At 33.9% G+C, this 27,917-nt stretch overlaps 1 protein-coding gene across 24 annotated transcripts in view; it reads left to right on the forward strand.

Moving 5' to 3' along the window:
* BCAS3 (BCAS3 microtubule associated cell migration factor) overlaps positions 1 to 27,917 on the forward strand; it is a 632,290-nt gene that overhangs the window by 264,295 nt on the left and 340,078 nt on the right. For all 24 annotated transcript variants that reach the window (XR_012130638.1, XR_012130636.1, XR_012130640.1 and 21 more), the window contains exon 15: positions 23,727 to 23,991. Coding sequence is in view for 18 of the 24 variants with exons in the window: in XM_073235300.1 (XP_073091401.1) it covers positions 23,727 to 23,991 (265 nt within the window). In the remaining 6 variants the exon portion in view is untranslated. The remainder of the gene's footprint in view (positions 1 to 23,726; positions 23,992 to 27,917) is intronic.

Genomic DNA, 27,917 nt, shown 5'->3' on the forward strand with positions numbered 1-27,917 from the left:
CCCTTATCTTTTTGGGATACATACAGAAGTTATTTACAGACCTGTGGAATTTGCTTTGAGATAATTTACCAATAGGGGAGTATTGGTTAGATAAAAGAACAAATAAATGAAAATAGAAAATAGTGGGATAGTTGATTAAAAGAGTCATTGGAGACACATCAACTAAATGCAGTGTATGAACTTTGTGGTCTGATTTAAACAAAGTTTAGAGAGAGGTTTTTGAGACAGTTGGAGAAAATTGGCCTTGAACTGGGTATTAAATGTTATTAATCACCTAATTTTTCTCAGTCTCTAACTGCATCTGTAATTTTTTAAGTCTGTCTGTTAGGCATATATTCTGAAGTCATACTGAAGTAGTCATGGGTAAAACAATATGATATCTCTAATTTGCTTTTAAATATTCTGACAAAACAAAGTAAACTAATAGATTAAACAAATTCGCAAAGTGTTAATAATTATTGAAACTCAGTGATATTGATGTTGGTGGTTCATTACAGCAATCTCTATACTTTGTGTGTGTTCCCAAATTTCTCTAATAGAAAGTAAAGGTAAACAATACCTTTTACTAACATTATGCCATTTTACTCACTTTAGCTTTATATCAATATTTATTGTTGATTTTCAAACACTTTCCCAGCTATTCTTGGGCATTTTCTAATTGAGATGCATTTTACAGTAATCCTATGAAGTTATATAAAGAATCTTTTTGAATGTTTTATTTGGATTGCATTGAAATTATATTGTAATGTATTTAGAATCCACATCTTTACAGTACAGAAATTTTTCATCAAGGGATTAATTATGTTTTAAAATTAGTTATTGCTGTGGTGTGAAAAAGTCTGTTGATTATTTTGTATCAAATTTGTATCTTCCTGCTTTGCTTTACTCTATTGTAAAACCAAATAGTTTTCCAGTAATATTTCTTACATTTTGTAAGTAGAACATATTTTCTGAAAATAATAATTTTTTGCTTTTTTCTGTTTTATTTTTCTTATTACATTCGTTAGGAACTCTAAAACAATGTGTAACTGTAGTAGTGATAGCTGTAGTCTTTGCTAATAATTTTCTCCTTTGTTTTACTCAGTTTCTAGCCTCTGTTTTTATACCAGTATCATATTATTTTAATTACTGTGGCTTTATAATGTAGTTTGATATCAGGAAGCATGCCTCTAACTTTGTTCTTCTTTATCAAGATTGCTTCAGATCTTTGGGATCTTCTCTGGTTCCATACAAATTTTTAGGTTTGTTTGCTGTGAAAAGTGCTACTGGAATTTTGATAGGAATTACACTGAATCTGTAGATTGCTTTATGTTCTATGTACATTTTAACAGTATTAATTTTTCTAATTCATGAGCATGGAGTATCTTTCCATTTACTGTGGCTTGTTCTGTTTCTTTTATTGGTATCTTATGTTTTTCAGTTTACAACTCTTTCACTTTCTTGGTTAAATTTTCCTAGGTATTTTATTCTTTTTGAATCAGTTGCAAATGAGATTGTTTTCTTAATTTCTCTTTCTGATAGTTCATTATTACTGTATAGAAATGCAACTGATTTTATATATATATATGTGTATGTGTGTGTGTGTATATATATATATATTTAGAGAGAGAGAGTTATAGGGTTCTATATATAAATATAAATATAATTAGGGTTTTTCTCTACATGTATATATATTTAGGGTTTTCTATTTTGTATATGATACAGATAGTTATGTCACATAGAGACAGTTTCGCTTCTTCCTTTCCAATTTCAGTGCTTTTCTTTCTTTTTCTTGCTGATTGCTCTGGCTAGACTTCGGGTAGTAGGTTGAATAAAAGTCGTAAGAGTGGGTATCCTTATTTTGTTCCTGATCCTTTGCAGCTTTTATTAAGTATTAGTATTAGGTGTGGGCCTGTATATGGCCTTTAGTATGTTCAAGTATATTTCCTGTATAACCACTTAGTTGGGGTTTTTTATCATGAATAGATGTTGAATTTTGTCACATGCTTTTCCTGTATCTATTGAGATTATTGTATGATTTTTATCCTTCATTTTGTTAATGTGGTGTGGATCTCGCACCTGCATGCAGGCTGATTGAAAGCTAGACCCTCAGACAGCACCTTTTCAAGTATGCAGATACACCTTTTTTGGGGGTAGACTAGGAGATGGGCATTTAAGTCTGCTGCCTCTGTTGTGCTGTGGGTGGATAGTGGGTTAAGAGAAGTCATTTTAAACTATGTAAACATCCCATTCCTTATCAAACTTTGTAATACTAATTTTATTTATGTATATAATTTGGGTTTAATAGATTCCTTTTTTATTCAATGGGTTATATTCTTTCAATAATTATTCATTTTAATGTTCAAAATCTCCCAGATTTGGCCAGTTGGAACCTATTAATTGAGCATCTGTGTCCTTTTGACATATTCTTTGACAAAGTCCTTACTTTCTGGCACAACTAACTTGCTTACTCTTATTTTTAGTTATCGTATGTTTTTATTTCTTTTGTATGTTTTCAGTTCGATGAGCATTTTTAGTAAAGATTTAATAATTATGCTGCTGAGCACATTCTATTTATAGAAATATATGTAAAATCTGTTTTTATAATCCCTGTGCTGTCTCCTTAGTAGTTACTGATATGCTCTACTATAGCTGTAACCTCCTAGAATCTGAGTATTTTACACACACCTTTTTTTTATGTATGCCTATTTTTGATACCTCTTTTGTGTTAGCATTATTTATTATTTAATTTACCTTTGCATCCTTCCTGGAAATAGAGATGATGCTTAAGTTTCTTCGTATTTCTCATCCTTAGAACACTGCCCTGCACACGGACAAGTGTTTATAGGTGCAAATGTTTGCTACTGCCAATGTTATTCCTATTTAACAGCTAGGAAAGCCAATAGAAATTAGTAAATTAATTTGGTTCTATGTTATGCCCTATAATTTAGGAGACTGGGAATTCCTAAACAACAGACATCAAGATCTAAGGAAACTGAATTAATGACTATAAAATTAATTTTTATAGGCTTCTACTGAAAATTACTTTGAAATGATACATAAAATTTAACATGGATGATGAGATCTATATGGCATCTGATCTGAGTTTTTCAAAATCATGTCATTTTGGATTCTTCCAAGAACTCTGAGGGTACTTTAATCAGGCAAGGAAAAAATAATCAAGTATGTGGATCTAATTATGTTGAATTAAGTTGTTTTGTGATCCATGACTTGGGATATCCTCTGCATCTGACAGTAATTTTCCTCATAAAGCATGTATGCAGTTAGGAAAATGTTCCTGGTTTTCAACAGTAAAGTCATATGTGGTAAAACCTTACAATATTTTGTTAATATACTTCCGTAATGTCTTAGTCAAGCACACACAAGTCATTTTTGTGCTTAACATGCTAATTTAGGTAAATGGTTAACATGCTTTTGAAATATTTGCACATCAGGTAAGTATTGCTTTTACTTTAAGAGCAATTCTGCAAAATAGTAAAGTTGGTATGTTTAACTCTCAAGGGGAAAGGAATGTAGTTATTTAATATTATTAAGTGGTAGTATGTGATGGTCAATTCAGATAAAAACAAATAGTTTTAATATGTCTGAAACATTGCCTATTTATGCTTATACTAAAATTCAAATTTTGTAGGATTTCCTGTATTTTTATTTGCTAACCCTGGAAACCCTGTGCATAATTCTATGGTTGTTATTTTTGTCAGTTTTTTCCCCAAAAATGTTGGCTTGTTAAGATATAATTCTTGTAATATAAAATCCACTTCTTAAAATATACAACTCAGTGGATTTTTAGTATATTCAGAATTATGCAGCCATCACTAATATCTATTTTCAGAACATTTTCATAGCCCATAAAATAAACTCCTTATCCATTGGCAGACATTCCCCATTCCTCATCTCCTCAGCTTCTATACATACTTGGTTGCTATTTAGTAATTATATATACAAGGACCAGTTTTCTACTTCCCTTAAGCTTCAGTTTATATGCCTGTAAAATAGGGCCAATACCTCTTTTGTAGGGTTTCTTTCAGGAAATATCAGAAATAATATATGTAAAATGCTTAGTAAAACATCTGACACAGTAAATAACAAAGAGTCAGTATCAGGACCTCCATTTTTTTCTGCTATAGACTGAGAGGGATTGGATTTACTTCCCTACCTGAAACAACTGAAGAACAAACCAGCTGTGCTGTTCTAGATACTGTACGTTAGGCTATAAAGGATGGTGATCCTTGAGAAATAGGAAATAAATGGGAAAAGCCCAATAATTTCCCCAGCTTACTGCCTGAAAGAATTTCCAAGTGCAGGAAAAGAGAACCCTGGTGAAGCCTGGTAGAGTCCATTTGTTGATGAGATATTGCTGGGAGTCCAGGGAGATCTTAAGGTTCTAGGACAGAGTATCAGAGAGATGAAAGCTGCAAACAAAAATCCCCTAAGATCTGCAGAAGAAATTTGAGAACATGGAAAGAACCGCCATCATTACCAGAAAGGAAGGAAAACTATATTTAAAGATGACATGATTGTCTATGTAGAAAATCTAATGGTTCTACAAAAAGAACTAATAAGTGATTTTTAATAAGGTTGCAGGAGACTAGGTCAGTATACAAAAGTCAGTTGCCCTTCTGTATACTAGCAACAGACATAGGTAATTGATAATTTTTCATTGGTTGTAATTTTTGTCATATTTTTTCCCAAAAACTTTGAGATACAATTCCACCATTTGCTTGTTCAGATGTAACTCCAAAATGAGTTAAAAGTAAAAAATAGTGACCGTATCATGTACAAGACCTATACTCTGAAAACTGTCAAACATTGCTGAGAGTAGAGACCTAAATAAGTGGAGACTTAAACCATATTCTTGGGCAGGAATACTTAATTATTTTTAGGATATCAATTCTCTCCAAATTTGTCTCTGTATTCAATGTAGTCTCCACCAAAATCCCAGCAAGAATTTTTTTGGGGTAGAAATTGACAAAATTCTAAAATTCATATGGAAGAATATGGGAGTGTAATAGGTAAAATAACATTGAAAAAGAAAAAGTTGGAGGATCTACCTGCTATCAAGCCTTAATAAAGCTACAGTAATCAATAGGAAATCCAGGAACATTTCCGTACATATGGACAATTAATTTTGACAAAGATGCAAAGGTACAAAATGGAGAAATGTTAGTTTTTTCAACAATAGCGATGGACCATTTGGGTGTTTATATGTAAAATAATGGACATCAGTCCATACCTCAACCCATAAACAAAAATTACCTCAAATTATTTAAATATAAAATCTAAATTAGCTTTTGAAAGAAAACACAGGAGAACCTCTTTGTGACTTGGGTTAGATACAGATTTCTCATCTGTGACACTAATAGCAAAATCCATTAAAGAAAAAGTGATAAATTAGAGTTCATTAAAACACACATGTTCTTTGAAAAACACTGTTAATGGAGTGAAAGGCACAAATTGTTGTCTATTTACAACACTTCTTAAGGAACTCTCAAAAGTTAGTGAGTGGAGGAACTCAATCTCTCATACATGCTATTGGGAATGAAAAATGGTACAGCCACTTTGGAAAGTAGTCTGGCAGTTTCTTAAAATCTTAACATATACACTTACTGTACCACCCAACAACTTAGTCCTAGATAGTCCACAACCTAAAATTCACATCATTCTGGATGATATACTAATTTACTGCATATTTCTTCAATGTGGTTGTAATAACAAATTACCATGAAATTGGGGGCTTAAAATAACAAAAATATATTCTGTTATGTTCTAGAAGGCAAGGTCCAAAGTCAAGGTGTTGGCAACGCTGTACTCCCTCTAAATCCTTTGTTGAAGAAACGGTTCTTTGCCTTTTCCAACTTTTAGTGACTGTCAGCACTCTTTGTCTTCTGACCACACACTCCAGTTTCTGTCTTTTTGGTTACATTTCTGCCCCCTCATCTCTATGGCTTCTCTTCTTCTAAGAATACATGTGAATACATTTAGTACCAACCCTGATAATCCAGTATAAACTCTGAAGATGTATAAGGTAATAGTCACTCTTTGAATGTACAGTGTACTATATTCAGGTTTCAGAATATGTCTTTTTTTGAGTCACTATTTATCTCACTATAGTCCACCACCTTTCTGGCCTGTCAAATTCAGAATCATCCCATGTGCAAAATGCATGTACCCTATAAAAACATCCCTAAAAGTCTCAATGCATTACATCATCAACTCTAAAACCTCTTTAAAATACCATCAACTCAAAAGCTCCAGCCTCATCTTCATAAATCATAAATCAGGTATGGTTTGAGATTCTGCATATGACCATCATGGGGCAAAAGTCCTTTTAATCTGTTTAGAAAGAGAAGATAAAGCGAGAATGAGGCAGAAAAAAGCATATGAAGAAATAAAGATGGAAAACCTCCCTAATTTGTTGAAAGACATAAATTTAAATATTCCAAAAAGTAACAAACATCTCATAGGATTGAATATAACAAAACCCAAGTTTAAGAACATCATAGTCAACTTTCTGAAAACTAAAGTAAAGAGCAAATCTTCAAAGTAGCCAGAGGAAAGTAATGCATTACATACAGGGAGTAACATTTCACCAGACTACTGAACCATGGATGACAGAAAGCAGTGGAACAACATGTTTAAAGGACCAAAAGAAAAAAAATATTAGCAATCAAAAATTGTCTACCCAGCAATAGAATTCAGTACCATTCAAAAATATAGGCATGAGAAATAAAACCAGCACATCCACACTAAAAATCATGCTAAAGGGAAATGATAGAAGAGCAAACTTGGATCTTGTGGAAGTAATAAAGTGCCTGGAAAATGGAAAATTTCTTTATTAGGATAATTTTTTCCCTTTTTTCAATTTGTTTTGAATATGTAGCAATGTTGAAATTATATATAAGTAATTTTAACATTATTTTGGGGAGATTTTATTGTGTGTACATGTAATGCATATGGTAAGTATAGCATAATGGGTCAGTGGTGGTGCTGGGGTAGAAGCAGGCATATGGAACTATATACTATTTCAAGGTTCAACATGCTGTATCTAGAAAAGACCATACTTTAATTAAAATGGAATTCTAAAAAATGTGCAATTCAAAGGTAGAAAAGGAGGATCTAAGGCACAAGAAACAGAGGGGATAAACAAAAAACAAATATTAAATGAAACTTTCAAAATTAAACCATCAAATAATTATATTAAATATTGATATATTCCAATCTAAAGGAAGAAAATGCCTATTACAGATTCACTTGAATATAAAGACATTAATATAGTAAAAGCAAGATAAAAATATTTCACACAAATAATAAACAAGAATGTTGAAAATTTGGCTATCAAGTAAAATAGGTTAAGACAAATTCTGTTACCAGAGATATTTCATAATATTCAAGAGTCAAATTATCAGGAAGGTTTAAATGAGTATGTAAGGTTTAATGTAAGCTGAGTTTATCAACACTTTCTTAACATGTGATAGAACAGAAAGGACAAGTGTTTGGGCAACTCTATCAAACACATTGTCCTAAGAGATAAACAGCTGACCCCAGCACTTTATGCTTTTCAGTTATGGCATCATATATACTTGGAGTGGTTATTGAAGATGTGGCTAATAAATGGGACTTAAACACCAGACAAACAATTTATTATCAGTGAATTTAGATGGAAATCACTGTGTAAGGCAGGGCAGCACAGGCCTGATCAGCAGCTTGCTTCCAGTCATTCTCAGCAAATGGAATCTCACCCTCGCATGAGTGACCCAGATTATTCAGTTACCAGCCATGATTTGCTTGTGCAGCTCATGGCCCTAAAACAGGGGCATCTGCAATCTGCCAGCACATAGTCTGCCTTATGGCAAACAAGACCATTGGCAAGACTTACAGGCAGCTGCCTAAGTGTCAGTATAAATACATTTCCAGTCCTTCGGAGTATTGTCTAAAGCAGGGGTTAGCAAACTTTTTTCTTTAAACCCTGCATTCCATGTGTTCTCTGTAATCATCTCTGTCATTATAGTACAGAGACATCCATAGACAATACATAAATGAGTGGGTGTGACTGGCCCACAGTTATAGTGACCCTGATTTAAACCAGGTGGCAGGTTTCCAATATCCTACTATGCTGATTGGTTCTTACTTTATTTGTCCTTCCAGAGTTTTTGTTGGGGTTACACGGTTGCCCTGGGCCAGTGGACATCATCAGCTTTCATTTTAGCCAAGCTGCCAGTGAATCAGGTGTAGGCGTTTAGAGGGGGCTCTGTGAATCAAGAGCCTGTTGAGCCAGTGGCTTTGCTTTAGATCCTGAGTAGGTGATAAAGTAGCTGTATAAACAAGGTGCTGCTAGGGCCAGGCTGGAACATACTCAGGAACATACTGTTTCCATTTGACTGGCAAGCCCTGTAGACCCATACTACCGTGTTCATCATCAGATTGAAGGGACGCATGCTGTAGTGGGTCTGGAAAGTCACAAGGCCTCCATGAGTCACTTGTTCAGTTACCAGAACTCAGGAGCAGGTCAGTAGCTGCCGTCTAGAGGAGCGAGTGTATTTGGATGCTGGATCAGGCAGGTGGCGATGTTGTACTTAGATAACACCTCTAAGTACTTCAGCAGCCATTAAGTCTTTACCTCAACTTTTTTCTACTATGATTCTTTTGTATCACATGGCAAAAAACTGGAAACCTAGTAGGCGGTGTGTTGTACACTCTTCTCACTATCATCTCAGGCTACGTAGCAGAGGGTATCCTCTGACACTCACAAGCATCTAAGTACAATCAATTAAGCCATTAATACCAGTTATACATTCATCAGATATAAACCACAGCAATAGTACACACACAAGGTCACCTTGGCTTCACTTGCCTAATAAGAATTTTGCTTACTTTCCATTCCAGGGTATTTTTCCTCCCACACAGACGTGGACTATTTTCCTCTAAAAACATGGACTATCATGTTTAATGTGTGCATGGCAGGAGAAGCTAGCCTACAGACACTGTGTGTGCCACTGGGAGTGTTGGCCTTTTTTCTCACTTGGTCATCTATTGGTTCTCTAGCATTGGTGCCCCTTAACTTCCTCACGGGCTGTGGTGCTATGTGCCAGCACCCAGTGAGTGTCCAAGCATAACAGCCCCTTTCTTTCTGCCCCCCAACCCCTTCCACAGTACTGCCAAGTTTCACCCTACAGTCCTTGGCATTTTTGGCCGTTCCTCATCCTCATCTCCACTCAAGTTCAGTCTGAAGCAGGAGCGAGCTTATGTTTGCACTTCCAGCTCTGTGGTGTTTGCAAGGATTTCTAGTTCAAATTTTTAATGAAGTGATTGTAGATTCATAGGAACTTGTAAGAAATGTACCAAGATATCCCATGTTTGTTTTACCTAGTTTATTCCAATGATAATATTTTGCAAAACTGTAGGGTGTCACACAACCAGAATATTAGCATTGGTACAATCACTGACCTTTTTCAGGTTTCACCAGATTTCCTTGTACCCACCTCTGTGTGTATGTGTGTTTAGTTCTTTCTGTACAGTTTAATCACATGTGTAAGTTTGTGTGCCTGCCACCCCCAAGATAGTGAACAGTTGCCTCATATTGCCCTTTTATAAGTAGACCTAACTCCCACAGTTTGTTTATACATTCACCTGGACTATTTACAGTTTTGGGCTATTATGAATATGTCATGTGAACATTATTTTCATGTTTTTGGCATGGGTGCCCAAGAGTATAATTGTTGGTTCAGATGGTAATTGCATGCTGCTTATTTTAGCTCATTGTCAAATTTCTGGCACCTAGAAGAGTACCAAGCATGTAATAGACTTCCCATAAATACTAATAAATATGTGAATATGAAAAATTGATAGGGTGAGGGAGTAGACAAATGGGATATAGTGTGTATGTATTATCTGTCTTTACCATGTTTCCATTCTGAATAACTCAGTTCCAAGCAACTTTTATTGCCATAACCTTATTGTAGTAGCCAGGATTATAGCATTTTTTAAAAAGTTTTTAATTTTTAAAAATTCTGGTATCATTAATATACAATTACATGAGCAACATTATGGTTACTAGACTCCCCCCATTATCAAGTCCCCACCATATACCCCATTACAGTCACTATCCATCAGCATAATAAGATGCTATAGAATCACTACTTGTCTTCTCTGTCTTATACTGCCTTCCCCGTGCCTCACCCCCTGCCACTACATTATGTCTGCTAATCGTAATGCCCTTTTTTCCTCTTATCCCTCCCTTCTCACCCATCCTCCTCAGTCCCTTTCCCTTTGGTAACTGTTAGTCCGTTCTTGGGTTCTGTGAGTCTGCTGCTGTTTTATTCCTTCAGTTTTTCTTTGTTCTTATACTCCACAGATGAGTGAAATCATGTGGTACTTGTCTTTCTCCGCCTGGCTTATTTCACTGAGCATAATACCGTCTAGTTCCATCAGTGTTGTTGCAAATGGTAGGATTTGTTTTCTTCTTATGGCTGAATAATATTTCATTGTGTATATGTACCACATCTTCTTTATCCATTCATCTACTGATGGACACTCAGGTTGCTTCCATTTCTTGGCAATTGTAAATAGTGTGTGTTAAACATAGGAGTGCATATGTCTTTTTCAAACTGGGCTCCTGCATACTTGGGATAAATTCCTAGGAGTGGAATTCCTGGGTCAAATGATATTTCTGTTTTGAGTATTTTGAGGCACCTCCATACTGCTTTCCACAATGGTTGAACTAATTTACATTCCCACCAGCAGTGAAGGAGGGTTCCCCTTTCTCCACATCCTTGCCAACATTTGTTGTTGTTTGTCTTTTGGATGGTGGTCATCCTAACTGGTGTGAGGTGATATCTTATTGTGGTTTTAATTTGCATTTCTCTGATAATTAGCAATGTGGAGCATCTTTTCATGTGCCTGTTGGCCATCTGAATTTATTCTTTGGAGAATTGTCTGTTCATATCCTCCACCCATTTTTTAAAAGGGTTATTTGCTTTTTGGGTGTTGAAGCATGTGAGTTCTTTATATATTTTGGATGTTAACCCTTTGTCAGATATGTCATTTACAAATATATTCTCCCATACTGTAGGATGCCTGTTTGTTTTGCTGATAGTATCTTTTGCTGTACAGAAGCCTTTTAGCATGATGTAGTCCCATTTGTTCATTTTTGTTTTTGTTTCCCTTGCCCAAGGAGATGCGTTCAGGAAAAAGTTGCATATCGTTATATTTAAGAGATTTTTGCCTATATTTTCTTCTGAGAGTTTTATGGTTTCATGATATACATTCAGGTCTTTGATCCATTTCAAGTTTACTTTTGTGTATGGGGTTAGACAATAATCCAGTTTAATTCTCTTGCATGTAGCTGTCCAGTTTTGCCAACACCAGTTGTTAAAGAGGCTGTCATTTCCCCATTGTGTGTCCATGGCTCCTTTATCATATATTAATAGACCATATATGCTTCGGTTTATATCTGGGTTCTCTATTCTCTTTCATTGGTCTATGGGTCTGTTCTTGTGCCAGTACCAAATTGTCTTGATTACTGTGGCTTTTGTAGTAGAGCTTGAAGTTGGGGAGTGTGATACCCCCAGCTTTATTCTTCCTTCTCAGGATTTCTTTGACTATTTGGGGTCTTTTGTGGTTCCACATGAATTTTAGAACTATTTGCTCTAGTTCATTGAAGAATGCTGTAGGTATTTTGATAGGGATTGCATTGAATCTGTAGATTGCTTTAGACAGGATGGCCATTTTGCTAATATTAATTCATGCTATCCATGAGCACGGGATGTGTTTCCATTTATTGGTATCTTCTTTAATTTCTCTCATGAGTGTCTTGTAGTTTTCAGAGTATAGGTCTTTCACTTCCTTGCTTAGGTTTAATCCTAGGTATTTTATTCTTGATGCAATTGTGAATGGAATTGTTTTCTTGATTTCTCTTTCTGCTAGTTCATCATTAGTGTATAGGAATGTAACAGATTTCTGTGTATTAATTTTGTATCCCACAACTTTGCTGAATTCAGATATTAGATCTAGTTGTTTTGGAGTGGATTCTTTAGGGTTTTTTTTATGTACAGTATCATGTTATCTGTAAACAGTGACCGTTTAACTTCTTCCTTGCCAATCTGGATGCCTTTTATTTCTTTGTGTTGTCTGATTTCCATGGCTAGGACCTCCAGAACTATCTTGAATAAAAGTGGTGAGAGTGGGCATCTTTGTCTTGTTGACAATCTTAAAGGAAAAGCTTTCAGCTTCTTGCTGTAAAGTATAATGTTGGCTGTGGGTTTGTCATATATGGCCTTTATTATGTTGAGGTACTTGCCCTCTATACCCATTTTGTCGAGAGTTTTTATCATGAGTGGATGTTGAATTTTGTAGAACACTTTTTCAGCATCTATGGAGATAATCATATGGTTTTCATCCTTCTTTTTGTTGTTGAGGTGGATGATGTTGATGTATTTTTCAATCTTGTGCCATCCTTGCATCGCTGTAAGAAATCCTACTTGATCTTGGTGTATGATCCTCTTGATGTATTTTTGAATTCAGTTTGCTAATATTTTGTTGAGTATTTTTGCATCTATGTTCATCAGGGATATTGGTCTGTAATTTTCTTTTTTTGTGGTGTCTTTGCCTGGTTTGGTATTTGAGTGATGTTGGCCTTGTAGAATGAGTTTGGAAGTATCCCCTCCTCTTCTACTTTTTGGAAAACTTTAAGGAGGATCAATATTACATCTTCACTAAATGTTTGATAAAATTCAGCAGTGAAACTGTCTGGTCCAGGGATTTTGTTCTTAGGTAGTTTTTTGATTACCAATTTGTTTTCCTTGCTGCTAATTGGTCTATTCAGATTTTCTGTTTCTTCCTGTGTCAGCCTTGAAACTTTTTTCTAGAAAGTTGTCCATTTCTTCTAGGTTATCCAGTTTGTTAGTATATAATTTTTCATAGTATTCTTTCATAATACTTTGTATTTCTGTTGTGTTTGTAGTGATTTTTCTTTTCCCATTTCTGATTCTGTTTATGTGTATAGACTCTTTTCTTTTCTTGTTAAGTCTGCCTTGGGGTTTATCTATTTTGTTTATTTTCTCAAAGAATCAGCTCCTCGTTTCATTGATTCTTTCTATTGTTTTATTCTTCTCAATTTTATTTATTTCTTCTCTAATGTTCATTATGTCCCCCCTTCTACTGACTTTGGGCCTCATTTTTCTTCTGTTTCTAGATTCGTGAATTGTGAGCTTAGAATGTTCTTTCGGGATTGTTCTTCTTTCCTGACGTAGGCCTGTACTGCAATATACTTCCCTCTAAGCACGGCCTTTGCTGCGTCCCACAGACTTTATGGTGCTTTTGTCTTCATATATTGCTTGATCTCTGTTTTTGTTTGGTCATTGATCCATTGAGTATTTAGGAGCGTACTATGTTAGGAGCATAGTATTAGCCTAATAACATGTGTTTATGGACTTTTTCATTTTCTTTGTGTAATTTATTTCTAGGTTCATACTTTGTGTTCTGAGAAGCTGGTTGGTACAATATCAATCTTTATGAATTTACTGAGGCTCTTTTTGTGGCCTAGTATTGATATATTCTTGAAAATGTTCCATGTGCACTTCAGAAGAATGTGTGTCCTGTTGCTTTTGGATGGAGTGTTCTGTAGATGTCTGTTAGGTCCATCTGTTCTAATACGTTGTTCAGTGCCTCTGTCTCTTTACTTATTATCTGTCTGGTTGATCTGTCCTTTGGAGTGAGTGGTGTGTTGAAGTCTCCTAAAATGAATGCATTCCATTCTATTTCCCCCTTTAATTCTGTTAGTATTTTATTTCACGTATGTATGTGATCCTGTGTTGGGTGCATAGATATTTATAAGAGTTATATCTTCTTGTTGTACTGCCCCCTTTATCATTATGTAATGTCCTTCTTTGTCTCTTGTGACTTTCTTTGTTTTGAAGAAGTCTATTTTGTCTGATACAAGTAGTGCAACTCTTGCTTTCTTCTCCCTATTAGTTGCATGAAATATCTTTTTTCATCCCTTTACTTTCAGTCTGTGTATGTATTTGGGTTTGAAGTGAGTCTCTTGTAGGCAGTATGTAGAAGGGTCTTGTCTTTTACCCATTCAGTGACTCTGTGTTTTTTGATTGGTGCATTCAGACCATTTACATTTAGGGTAATTATCGATAGGTATGTACTTATTGCCATTGCAGGCTTTAGATTCATGGTTACCAAAGGTTGAAGGGTAATTCCCATACTATCTAGCAGTCCAATTTAACTCACTTAGTATGCTATTACAAACACAATCTAAAGGTTCCTTTTTGTTTTTCCTCCTTTTTCTTCCTCCTCCATTCTTTATGTATTAGGTATCATATTCTCTACTCTTTGTCTATTCTTTGATTTACTTTGGGGGTAGTTTATTTGATTTTGCATCTGCTTAGTAATTAATTGTTCTACTTTGCTGTGATTTTATAGCCCCGGGTGACAGTTATTTAGCCTTAGGAATACTTCCTTCTATAGCAGTCCTTCCAAAATGCACTGTAGAGGTGGTTTGTGGGAGGTAAATTCAGCTTTTGCTTATCTGATAATTGTTTAATCTCTCCTTCAAATTTAAATGATAACCTTGCTGGGTAGAGTATTCTTGGTTCAAGGCCCTTCTGTTTCATTGCACTATATGTATTACGCCACTCCCTTCTGGCCTGTAATGTTTCTCTTGAGAAATCTAATGATAGCCTGATAGGTTTTCCTTTGTATGTGATCTTTTTTCTCTCTCTAGCTGCTTTTAAAAGTCTGTTTTTATCCTTGATCTTTGTCATTTTAGTTATTATATGTCTTGGTGTTGTCTTCCTTGGGTCCCTTGTGTTGGGAGATCTGTGATCTCCATGAGAGACTATGTCCTTTCTCAGATTGGGGAAGTTTTCAACAATTACCTCCTCAATGACACTTTCTATCCCTTTTTCTCTCTCTTCTTCTTCTGGTAATGCAAATATTGTTTCATTTGAATTGGTCACACAGTTCTCTCAATATTCTTTCATTCTTAGATCCTTTTTTCTCTCTGTGCCTCAGCTTCTTTGTATTCCTCTTCTCTAATTTCTATTCCATTTATCATCTCTTCTACTACATCTTATCTGCTTTTAAATCCCTCCATTGTATGTTGCATTTCAGATATGGAATTTCTTAATGATTGACTCTCCATCTTAAATTCGTTCCTGAGTTCTTGAATATTTTTCTGTATCTCTATGAGCATGTTTATGATTTTTATTTTGAACTCTGTTTCAGGAAGATTGGTGAGTTCAGTTTCATTTGGCCCTTTGGGGTTTTTGGGTTTCTTTCTTTTTAAAGAGAGCTGGAAGGGGAATTGGTATTTGAATTATTAGACATGAATTTATTTGGCTGCAGAAACAATCACATTTAACAATGGTTTGAAAAAATCAGGGTTTATTTTTCTCATGTTGTAAGAAGGATACTGCTGGTTTTGTTACAATTGCTTAACAATGTCTCTGACTTTTTTTTTCCTGTTCCTCTTTTGATTTCTTTATGATTGTCATTCCCTTGGGCATCATGTCTGGACTCAAGGTAGTAAGGTGGGGAGTAATGGTGGCATTAGTGATGGTAATTCCTTTTATCAGGGAAGTGGATACTTTCCCAGAATATTCTGCAATAGCATCCTGCTTTGGTCTGTCTGACCATATCTGTGTCAACACTTACTGTTAGAGAGGTTAGAGAAGCACATATGAAGCATGCACATACAAGCACATATGAAGCATGTGAGGGAGTGTGGTACAAAATGGGCATTCAGTTTGCTGCCTACTTGTTGCATCTGTATAATCATCACCGTAGTCAAGATATAGACATTTTTATCATCCCAGAAAGTTTCCTCCTGCCCTTTTCAGTCTTCTGCCCCAGTCATGTTCTCTGCAGTCATTGCTATTACTCCATTTTGCGGGGGAAAAAAGGTATCTTTTATATAATTTATATGGTTTGGTACACGGTTAGAGGGACTGCCATTATTACTCACTTTATTTTATTTCCTAGCTCCATATTATGGATTGTAGGTCAGTATCAGAGTCATCACCTTAGTGTTCTAAAACTACAGATTTCTTGTTTATGTCTTCCCTGCCTCCCAGTACCTACTGAGTCATAATTCTGGAGGGGGGACCAAAGGATCTGCATTTCTTACAAATAATTAAGGTGTTTCTAATCACATTGAAGTTTGTGAATCTCTACTGTAGATTTAAGGATGTTGAAATAACCCTAAATTTTTGTTGCTGTTATTGTGTTTTGGGGGTGAATTTGAAGCATAAATTTGGAGTCCTTTAAAATGCTGATATCTACACCTTTTATGCTTAAATGTAGTACAGTTAATTCTGGAGCTCAAGTACTCTTTTTTCATGTGTAATTTGAATTCATGTTTTGTGAAGCAAATATTTGGTTGGTGTTTTTGTTTTTCATAAAATGGATATATTCCATGTGAGTATATGTCTACTGTATTAGATTTTGGTGGCTCCAAATATTATTGATTTAGATTACTAAATCTGTGAAATATTCAAAATGGATCATTCAGATTGCTGGAAAAATATTTATAAATTGAAGTTATGAGAATGTAGCCTCATTATGTTTTTTTTATTGCATGATTCTATTTATATTAAATTCTGAGTATTCAAATTCACAGAAACAGAAAATAGAATAATAGTTGCCAAGGTTTAGGGGAAGGACAAAATGGGCAATTATTGCTTAGCAGATTCACAGTTTCAGTAGAGAAAGATGAAAAAGTTCTTGAGATGGTTATGATGGATGCACAACGATGTGAATGTACTTACTGCCACAGAACTGTAAACTTAGAAGAGTTAAAATGGTAAATTCTGCGTTTAACACAATATAAAGGTTAGGCAGTAACAAATGTTGAAGGATATGTAAAACATGGAACCTTTATACATTGCTAGTAGGATTATAAAATGTTATAGTCACTTAGGAAACCAATTTGGAATTTCCTCAAAATGAACAGAGTTACCTTATGACATAGAATTCCACTGCCAGTTATATAAACAAGAGAATTGAATACATGTGGTTTTGCACAAAAATATTCACTTGAATATTTGTGGAGGCATTATTAATAATAGCCAAAAGGTAGAAATAGCCCAAATGTCCAATAACTGATAAGTGGATAAACAAAAAGTGGCATGTCCATACAACTAAATAATATTCAGCTCTAGAAAGGAATGAGTACTGATACATGTTTTGACATTGATGAAACTTGAAATACTATTTTAACTGTAAGAAACCAGACATACAGGTCACATGTTGCATGACTCCATTTATATATCATTATGTTTTAAGGAACAAATATGTTAGCTTTCTAGAGGACTAATGGTTTCTGATAGCCAAATTTTAGATTATTACAATAAGAAACAAGTGTTAGATATTATAAATATGCCAAGTAACACAGGAACCATTTAAAGAACACTAAATTATATAACCTAAAATAAATTTACAAAGCAATTAAGCACTCTTTTTTATTTGTATCTCATTAATTAAGAATCCTGACATTTATAAATTTAAATGCTCTAAATTGATAACAAGCGTCTAGTGAGGATTCTCAGACTAAATTAGGTACACTTGTTTGACTTTTGTCTGTCATTTTATGCCAAAATTTTACGCTGACTGGAGAGAAACTTAATAAGAACATCTTGTTGTACCTTTTTCCCATATTATATTGAAGTCACTTGTTTAACCCAAAGCCAGATAGATGTGAAGTGAGCCATGATGGACATGAATAAAATGCTACTTTAGGGTTCCTAGTAGCTGTCTATCTTCCTTTGAGCATAGGACAATAGAGAAATCTCTAAGAAGGGGCAGCTTTTTACAGCCACAAGCTGTAAAAAGAAGCTGTAGAACTTTCATTTTAGCAAACTAGCTAGTTAGTCCTTTCATTTTTAAACAGCTTTATTGAGACATAATTTTGAAGTATACAACTTAGTGCTTTTTAAAATATTCACAGAGTGTATATCAATGACTACTAACTTCTTCCAGAACATGTTCCAAAAGAAAGCTGGTACTCATTAGTAGCCATTCTCCATTCCCCTCCCCTTTGGTGATATTTTATCTATTTTCTCTCTCTATGGATTTGCTTATTCCATGCATTTCATATAAATTGAATCATATAATATGTAGCCTTGTCTGTCTGGCTTCCAGTTTATATAATCTTTTCAAAGTTCATTCGTGTTATAGCATGTATCAGGAACTTTATTCCTTTTATAGCTGAATAATAGTCCCTTGTCTGGATATACCGCAGTTTGTTTTTGCATTCATTAGTTGATAGACATATGAGTTATTTTCACTTTTGAGCTCTTAACTTCTGTGAACATTAGTGACTAGGTTTTTGTTTGAACATGTTTTCAATTGTCTTAAATGAAATTGGTAGGTCATAATGGTAAATATATGTAACTCCTAGAGGAATTTTCTAAATGGCTGCACTATTTACATTCTGCCCTGCAGTATATGAGAGTTCTAATTTCTCCATATCTTCTTCAACACTTGTTAATTAATCTGTCTTTGTTTATAGCTGTTCTATTCAGTATGTAGTGGTATTTCATTCTGATTTTTGTTTGCATTTCTCCAATGATTAATAATGAGCAGTTTTTATGTGTTTATTGGCCATTTGTATATCTACTTTTGAAAAATGTTCAAGTCCTTTGTTTGTTATAATGGGATTATTTGTCTTTATGTTACTTATTTGAAAGAATTCTTTGTGTAGTCTAGATGCTGGACCTTTAACAGACATATCTGCATATATGTTTTCACATTCTGTAGATTGTCTTTTTACTTTTTTGATAGTTTCCTTTCATGCACAAACATTTTTCATTTTGAAGAAGTACAGTTTATCTACTTTATCTTTTGTTGCTTGTAGGTGGTCTCAGTTAAGAGTCTACGTTAAGAGTAATGTAGTAACTTGGTAGAGAGATGATAGTTTTAGTCTATGATGATATCAGTGAGAACAGACATTTGGATAGAGTAGGGGTATGTTTTTATGGTAATTATAATAATAGCAAACATCTTTGTTAAGTGCTAGGCACTAAGTGGTTTAGATGTTAATTTATTAAACCTAAACTCCATGAGATTTGCATTATTATTCCCATATTGCAAATGAAGAACCAGAAGGCACCGGGTAATTCAGTGACTTTTCCACAGCCATGCAGTTAGTAAGTGGTAGATACAATTTGCTTTTTTATGCTTCTTCTATGTATGTATGTATATATTTATGTGCAGGTATGTATTTATATAGATATATATACATATGTATATTTATATGTATATGTACTCACATATTATGTACATAATATACCTGCTTATTGTATATATGTTTGTATTTTATGTATTATATATTATATATAGACATAATATATATATGTATTTACATGTACTTACATCTGTTCATATGCATTATATACAAAATATGTATATTAAATAAGCATATATAATATATTCTATATATTATGATTATATATGTATATATTATACATAATACACATGTATATTTATATGTACTTATATACATTATATATGCTTATTATATAGACCATATTTTATATATTACATATATCACATATACTTATTATATGCATATGTATTTATATATGTAAATACATATCTATACATAAATATATACATATGTACATATCTACTTGTGCATTAAGAGATATATGGAAGAATGTATTCCAAGATACTAAGAGATAATTGACTCTGGGTTGTGGGATTTATGTGTGTATGAGTTTGTGATTTTTCTTTAACTAAAATTATTTTTGCCAGCAATTATGTGTTATTGTTGAATACAGCTATATTCACCTTGAGGACAAAAAGAAAATGCTTGCTATTAAATCTAGAAAAGAACTGTAATCTCTTTGGTCTCATGTTCTTAATTCATATCTTGTATGGATTCCTCTTATGGGAAGGCTTTTTGTATAGTTTTCCTTTTAACAGGTTACTGCGAAGTACCTTGTAAACTCTAAGAATAATACTTCCTGACGTCAGGGTCTTACTGTGGTGTTTTTCACTAAATTTCCCTCCTCTCTGCTTTGAGGTTTATGAAGCTCTGACAAGTCTACACTTACTACCATGATGATGTATAAAACAGGTCAGCAAACTGTGGTCCAGGGGCTGTGAATGGCCCTCTGTCTGTTTTAAGAATGGTTATTATACTTGAGCATTGGAATCTATTTGATGATGATAATAATACTAGCATGGAATCCCAAATAAGCAAAACATTATCTCCTATAAAATAGGATTCAGTTTTCTCATTAGTAGACCTATATTTACAAAAAAGTTATACTCACTGAAAATTTTGTCAAAATTTGTTTTCTTTCTTGTTTATAAATACCTATGTAGTACCCATGGTTTTGCTTCCTTGCCTACAAAGCCAAAACTTTTACTATCTGGCCTTGTACAGGAAAAGTTTCCTAAATCCTGTTCTAAAAGAATCCTGCAGTTATCTTCTGTCCACATTCATTCTTTGCTTCAGTTTAATACCATTTTGAAATGCTAAGGAAGAGACATACAACATGTCCCTTGCTTTCCAAATCTGCTTGGATTGAATTCCTGAGTTCAGGATAGTGTTTTTAAATAAAAAGTATCCAAATATATTTGCTTCCTAAAATTCAGAGTAGGTATTTGGATAGTACTTGTTTGGCACCTGTACTTATTTAACTTCTTTTTGTAACAGTTGCCTGATCTGTATATGGTAAGTGTGCCATGATATTTAGTACTATAGAACTAAATCAGAGATACAACTCCCATCTAGCTCTCTTATTTTGTGATGAGAAAATAACTGGAAATATCATTCCAAAATTGAAGTCAAACATCATGCAGATGAAAAATTATAAGGTAAATTAATGATGGGGATGAAAGTACAACTACACTGTGTATTATTGTTGAATGACTAAGTTGTTCTCTGAACCAATGTAACACTGTATATCAACTGTATTTCAGTTAAGAAAATGAAAAGATCACATAGGTGATGTCATCATATTATTACTAGTATAACTTTCATAGTCCTTTTTATTTTTAATAAAGTATGACAAGCCACCTAGCTCTTTGCTGATAACATGGTAATATTTTTGCATCTTGGCAACTTGTTATCCTCTGTAATGTTATTTAAAGGATTAAACTTTCTCAAGTCTCCTGACAGCAAATATGTTCAGCAGCCCTTCTTTGCTTGTTTATGTGTCCTGATGTGTCTTCAGGGTCACAGAGCAGCATCACTTCTCTAACAGCAGTTTTCTAAATAGGCATTGAGGTGGGATTCTGTCTTCCTGCCTTGACACTGATTGTTAGCACCACCTCATATCAGAAGAATTCTTGAAATGAAAAAAGGAAACTCCTTTACTTGATAGACCAGGAAGTGGTCTTGATTATAAGTGTTTTGGAAAAAGGTTTTAGATAATATGCTTTAGTTTAATGGTGGATGGAACATAAATTACTCAATATGTCTAAAGATGTTTCTATTTATATATTTGATTCTGTCTTGTGTTAATGCATTAGATATTATGATATTAAATTCATCTGGTACTGTGTTTCTTTTCTCTTGCTTCTGCTGTTTACATTTTTCTTTGTTCTTCTCTTTTCTCTTGCTTTTCTATAAGTTTAACTGAAATTTATTGTAGGCAACCTACAGAGGTAAAACACTTGTGGAATGACTTTTTATTAATAATTCTAGAATCCCTGGGAGTTAAATTTGTCCACTTTCAGGAGATTCTTTAATTATAACATGAGTGTGTCACTTAGATATTTCACAGTAATTGAAATTGGCAGACATGTAGTTGAATTTTGGATTTACCCAAAAATTGATCATTTTTGTCTAGCAATAGTCTAGCAATGAAATAATTTGTCTTGATTTATAAGAATAAAATTTGTTTTTTATTTCAAAGGCTCTGGGTTCTTTTAGAGACTTGCACTTTGAAGAATACTTATAACAGCTTTTGTTCATGGAATATTTCTGGAATATTATGATTTTAATCTGAATTTAGGCTTATTTGAAGATCTAATATATTAGAAAGTTGGTTTCTGTGGCAGAAGAGTTTTACTTAGCTCCTGTGATAATGATGATTAATATGCTCTCAATCATACATTTATATACATATATATATGCATTTTCTTGTTAAATCCCACTCATAAACAAGTTTTTATTCTGCCATACTTTGCCTTATCTGGATTCTTTTTGTTTTGTTTTTAAGCACTTTTTGATAATTGTTTTATCTGGTGGAAAGTTATTTTAGTTCATTATTTAGTCAATGTAGAAAATCTTAATTATCTGTGACTTGCCTTCTTTTTAGAGGCTATGCTTAAAATGGTTAGAACAACATTGAATTTTACTGGGCTTTCTTTTTTAAGTATAAAAGTAAATGGAGACATTTTTGTTTAAGTTGTCACCATTAGATTGATATCAAGGAAAACACAGTAAACTCAATTTGTAAATTTGAAACTATTGGAACTCCTGCAGTCAGCGCCTAACAAGTGTCATATAAATCAGCAACTAGCTTTGCCCAGATCAAGTCAACGGACACCCTTGTTTCTGTAAATAGTTTTTTGTTTTTTTTTTAACATAGCTGCACTCTTTCATTTACATGTTTCCTATGGCTACTTTGACAATAGAAGGCAGAGTTGAGTAGTTGCAACAGACAACAGAGACTCTAAAGCCTACAGAATTCGCCACCACTGTAGATACATGAGTTGTTCAGTTTTGTATTTGTCACGAGAGTGTTTCGAGATGTTTCCTCTTGTGCATCACACCTCTCTTTAGGGTCCTATATCCCTGCCTATTGAAGGAACTTCTACCTAATTTATCTTCATTCACCCTCACCCCATTGCAGATCCACTTCCCTACATTCCTTTCCCATAATCCTTCTAAAACTGGAATCTTAACCTCCACTATTACTTAAATAAAATTCAAACTTCTCTTACTCTGGCTTTTGCTGACTCTGATGTTTCTGACATACTGAACTACTTGCCCATCATTTCAATCTAAAGTCTATGCATTTGTATCTAAAATGGAATCTCTGAATCTGTCTAAACTGGAATGTCCTTCATGTGTTTCTTTGTAAGGAAATCTTTCTTCAAAATAATTCCAGAATCCAGGCCTGTTTAGGTGGTTTGGGGGCCACTCCTAACCCTCAGACATTACCATGTGCTTTTCACCTCTTACAAGCAGACTTCATATTTTCTTGCCTTTTGTTACCACTGCGCCTTGTACTTAAGACAGTTACTTCACTTTTTATATGTCTTTTCCTCCTATTAGGCTATGGGCCATAAGTTTATTTCTTATTCACCTCTTTGTTCCTGCTGCTTAGCATGGTACCCAACTAATATTTGTTGAGTGAATAATTGGATCAATAACTTCAACTACATAGTATAATGTCTGTTTTTATTTTTACTGTTCTATGCTTATTAGAAAGCAAGTTCAGTTAGAGAAATACACCTGACTTGGACATCTTTTCTTACAACTCTGTTATAGCATGAACCTGCCTAAGTCCTATTCATCATTCTATGCAGCAAGGGACAGAATTCCTTCTTCTAAAGCTTATCAAATCCCTGATACAGACTTTGAATCAGTATTTACTATCAAACTCATTTGTAGAGTACCTTTTTTGCTTATAACCTGATCGTAGGTAAATTTGATAACAAGGTACACATTTCTGTTTATATTTGGTGATGTGTGTGTGATACTCTTAGATAAATCCAAGTAGTTTCAGTCATTTTTGTGTCTTTACATATCTCATTTCTAGGTACAAGACATCTGCTTCAGCCATGACTGTCGCTGGGTTGTGGTCAGCACGCTCCGTGGCACTTCCCATGTTTTCCCCATCAACCCTTATGGTGGCCAGCCCTGTGTTCGAACACACATGTCACCACGGGTCGTGAATCGTATGAGTCGTTTTCAGAAAAGTGCTGGGCTGGAAGAGATTGAACAAGAACTGACGTCTAAGCAGGGAGGTCGCTGTAGCCCTGTTCCAGGTCTATCAAGCAGCCCTTCTGGATCACCTCTCCATGGTAAACCTAATTTTCTCTCTCTCCACTGAACCCTACCATCCTTTTCTCTTTGATCCTTAATTTTTGAGATCTAGGATAAAATAAACTCATTTTTCTAATCTGTTTATGAAAAACCAAGATTTTATGCTCATTTGAGACATTCTTAATTTATTAAGTCATACAGTATATTGAAGCTAATATAGTAATAGTGATCTTTACCATGCTACTTTGGCTTTCTAACTAACTTTTTCAGTATAGAAGGGATACATTGTAGCATATGGAAATATGAAACTCAAGGCTATTTACCTAAATTTAGATATTGAATCTCATATCGTCAGTCTTTACCAAAAATCCCTTACCAGAAGTCTTTAACGAGAATAAGTACTATAGTTCATTAAGGCATATTCATTGTTGGAGAGGAATAGTCATGAGTCATGTGCATTTTAGAACAGCATTTGCATTTTATTTTCAAACACATCTCTCTGGGATTTCTATCACTATGTTACAGAAAAAACAAAAACAGAAAATGTATAGCCCAATAATTTATCTTACGGCACATAGTTGTGTAACCATCACCCCAACCAATAAATGAAACATGAGAATTCACCTTTTGTGCCCCTTTTCCATAAAAATAATCTGTGATTTTGGCTTTTATGATAACCACTTTCTTTTTAAAAATAGTTTTACTTCTAAAGAAGTACTGAAACCCTGTTGTTCCCTTTTATGTAAATGGAATTTTAGAGTATGTATTATATATTACTTAATATACAGATATTCAGCTTCTTTAACATATTTGTGAGATTAATTCATGTTGTTCTATGTAGGTTTACTTCATATATTTCCATGTTCTTACATATTCCATTGTACAAATATGCTTCTACTTATTTATTCATCCTTTCTACTTCTGTTCATGTATTATTTAGGTGATTTCTGGTGTGGGGTTATTATGTATAAGATACAATGAAAATTTTTGTACTTGTTTTTTGGAGCAAGTGTGTACTCTTTTTTGAGTGGAAATGTGTATGTGAATCATGAACTTGATAGAAAGTGCTAGAGTAGTTCTACCATTTCATTTGCACCAGAATGACAGAAATTATTTGTTGAAATTAGATGATGCTCTTGCTAGAGCATTGCAGAGTCTCCTTGGCAGATGACCAATTTAGATTTTATAATAACAGGGAATTTTATAGGGAGAGTTTATGGTTACTACAGAAAACAATTCTTATTTATTTAATTGATCTGAAATTCACATAACAAAGTTAACTATTTAAATGTTAACAGTTCAGTGGCATTTAGTACATTCATAGTGTTTTGCAACCCCTCTTCTGTCTAGTCAAAACTTTTCTTCACCCCAGAAGAAAACACATGTTCTTTTATGCAATTACTCCTCATTTCTCTCTCCCCGAGTCCCTAATAGCTACAAATCTGCTTTCCATTTCTCTGGATTTACCTCTTCTGGATATTTCATATAACTGCAGTCATACAATATATGATCTTTTGTTTCTGGCTTCTTTCATGTAGTATGTTCATTCTTTTTTGTGGCTGACTGATATTTCATTGTATGTATATACCACAGTTTTTTATCCATTCTTCCAAATGATGGACATTTGGGTTGTTTCCATCTTTGTGCTGTCGTGGATATGTGTATAAAAGTATTTGAGTACCTCTGTCATTCCTTTGGCTGTATACCTGTCCTTATCTGTTTCAGCTTCTGCTTGGATACATATCTTTTCAAATATATGTAGATATGTATTTTCTGGATAAATTCTTTTCCTTGGGAAGTTTTAACATATACTGAAAAAATATATAGGTCAATGGAATCCTAGGGAGAAGTTCTGTAACTCAAAACAGTTTGGGAACTCAGTTTTCACTTTAGATGATGCCTTAATGCTTCAGCCCTATTATTTTTGTAAAAGCAATTATTATTCATGTTTCATTAACAACTTAACCAGCACCCATGACCTTCAAGGCTAAAAATCGTTCAGAATAAGTCCCAGGTGAAAAACAGTCATTAAAAAAAAAACTATTAAAAAATTTTTTTAAAATTTGGAAGGCCATGAGATATTTGTATTTTCAGCCATTTGTAAGAAATTTTACTTCAGAAATAATTGCTTAGATTTTTAGGTGTAAATATTTTGTGGTATAATTAGGTGATACCATACACTTTTGAGGCCCTTTCTCTTTGTGTTTAATATCTTTCTTAAATTTCACCAAATACTATGGGCAGAGATTCAGTGTGGGCAGCCAGGTTGACCAGAGAACCAGGTGTATTAGTAAGAAATTAGGATTTGTAGTCCTTACATTTATTATACATCAACAGAGAGTATTATTTTAAGCTTCTTTTTCTTCCCATTCTTCCTTCCCTCTTATGCTTACCACATGTCAGGTTCTGTGCTAGGCTATGAGCATATGTGCAGAAAAAATAAAAGTCATCTCTGCCCTCTTGTATCATGCATTCCAAAGGAAAAGACAGATATTAAATGACTGTGAACAAACACCTTTCAGTATATTTTTGCTGAAGGGTGCAAAGTTCCAGTCAATTAAGGATTTGTCACTTGTAAATGAATACATAGTTGAAGAGCAATACTTGATTTCTGAGGCAAAATACACTATTTTCTCACAACTTTATTGCTTTCACAACTCTCCTGGTAACTGCTGCATAAAGCTCACAGGAGACATCTCAGAGAGGAACTAGGCTGAGTGGTGATACTGCCATACTTAATATCCCCTTTTTGAAAGCTAGGAATTTCAGGAGGCATTTAGCTCCTCATAACATGGGTTAAAATTCTATTATGTAAAAATGTATTATGGAATTACACCGCATTACTTTGTGTAGTTTTTCTCATTTTTAAATGCAGACACTGGAGTGATGGTTATTTTTCTCCGTGTTCTCTTTTGTATTTTACACGTCAAAACAAAATGGGCATTGTTGTTGGTTAGTTCTAAAAATGATGTATTTACAGTTCATGTGGATAAACAGTCTGATGCTGGTCAAAAACAATGTAAACCTTTGAACAGGGAGGGATTCATCTTGAAAATGAATCATGGTTTGGAGGTATTACCGTTGTTTGTCTGTGCTCTTTTTAGCAAAGTAAAGGAAACTGTTAAGTAACAGTTGATATAGGGATATTTCCTTTTTACTCTCTGGAGTCAATCCAATTTAGGGTAGGATTATTTTATCTATTTGCCTTTTTTTTTTACTTAACAGAAGATGTTTGTTTATTTGAAATATATTCTCCTTAAATATCTCTTTCATTCCTGGTCCTTTGCCTTGACCTTAGTCTGTGTGAGGGGTTCTTATTTAATATCCAGGAAAGTGGATAGGAAAAAATTACATGTTGGTATTTACTATCCTCTAACCAAAGTTAAGCATTTCTTTTCACTATGAATATAGGTAACACATAACGGTAATATTGGCAGTACTCACAACATTGTCACCAATAGAAACACAGATGTTTCCATATCACATTATATATGACATATATCTCAAAGTATTCTGAATTACTGAATTATATTTTGAAATATTGCTTATGCTCATAATTGCTTTGAAATTATTATACATTTAATATTACTGGTTTTAATATTTGTTATATATATTACTATAGGTGAACTTAATTTTTAAAAAATATTGGTAACTATAGTTCAATTTAATTGGTTTCCTTTGTAATTCTGTGTATCTTATTCCATGCATTTATAAGTATTATTCTGAGAAAGAGTCCAGAGGCTTTCCCAGACTGTGCAAGTAGTCCATGACACAAAAATGATTAAAGAACCCCTAATCATCATTTCTTACCTAATCTGTTTCAACAGCCTCTAGTCTTTATTACTGTCACAAACATTTCCTTTATTAATCATAATACGGCCTTGACTTTTCTGCTTAAAATCTTTCAGTGTCTCACCATACTTTCAGAATGTTAAAGGAGGTTCCACCTTATTTCAAGCTTCTT

Source organism: Manis javanica, chromosome 4, assembly GCF_040802235.1.
Source record: "Manis javanica isolate MJ-LG chromosome 4, MJ_LKY, whole genome shotgun sequence".
In the NCBI taxonomy this organism is placed as follows: Eukaryota; Metazoa; Chordata; class Mammalia; order Pholidota; family Manidae; genus Manis; species Manis javanica.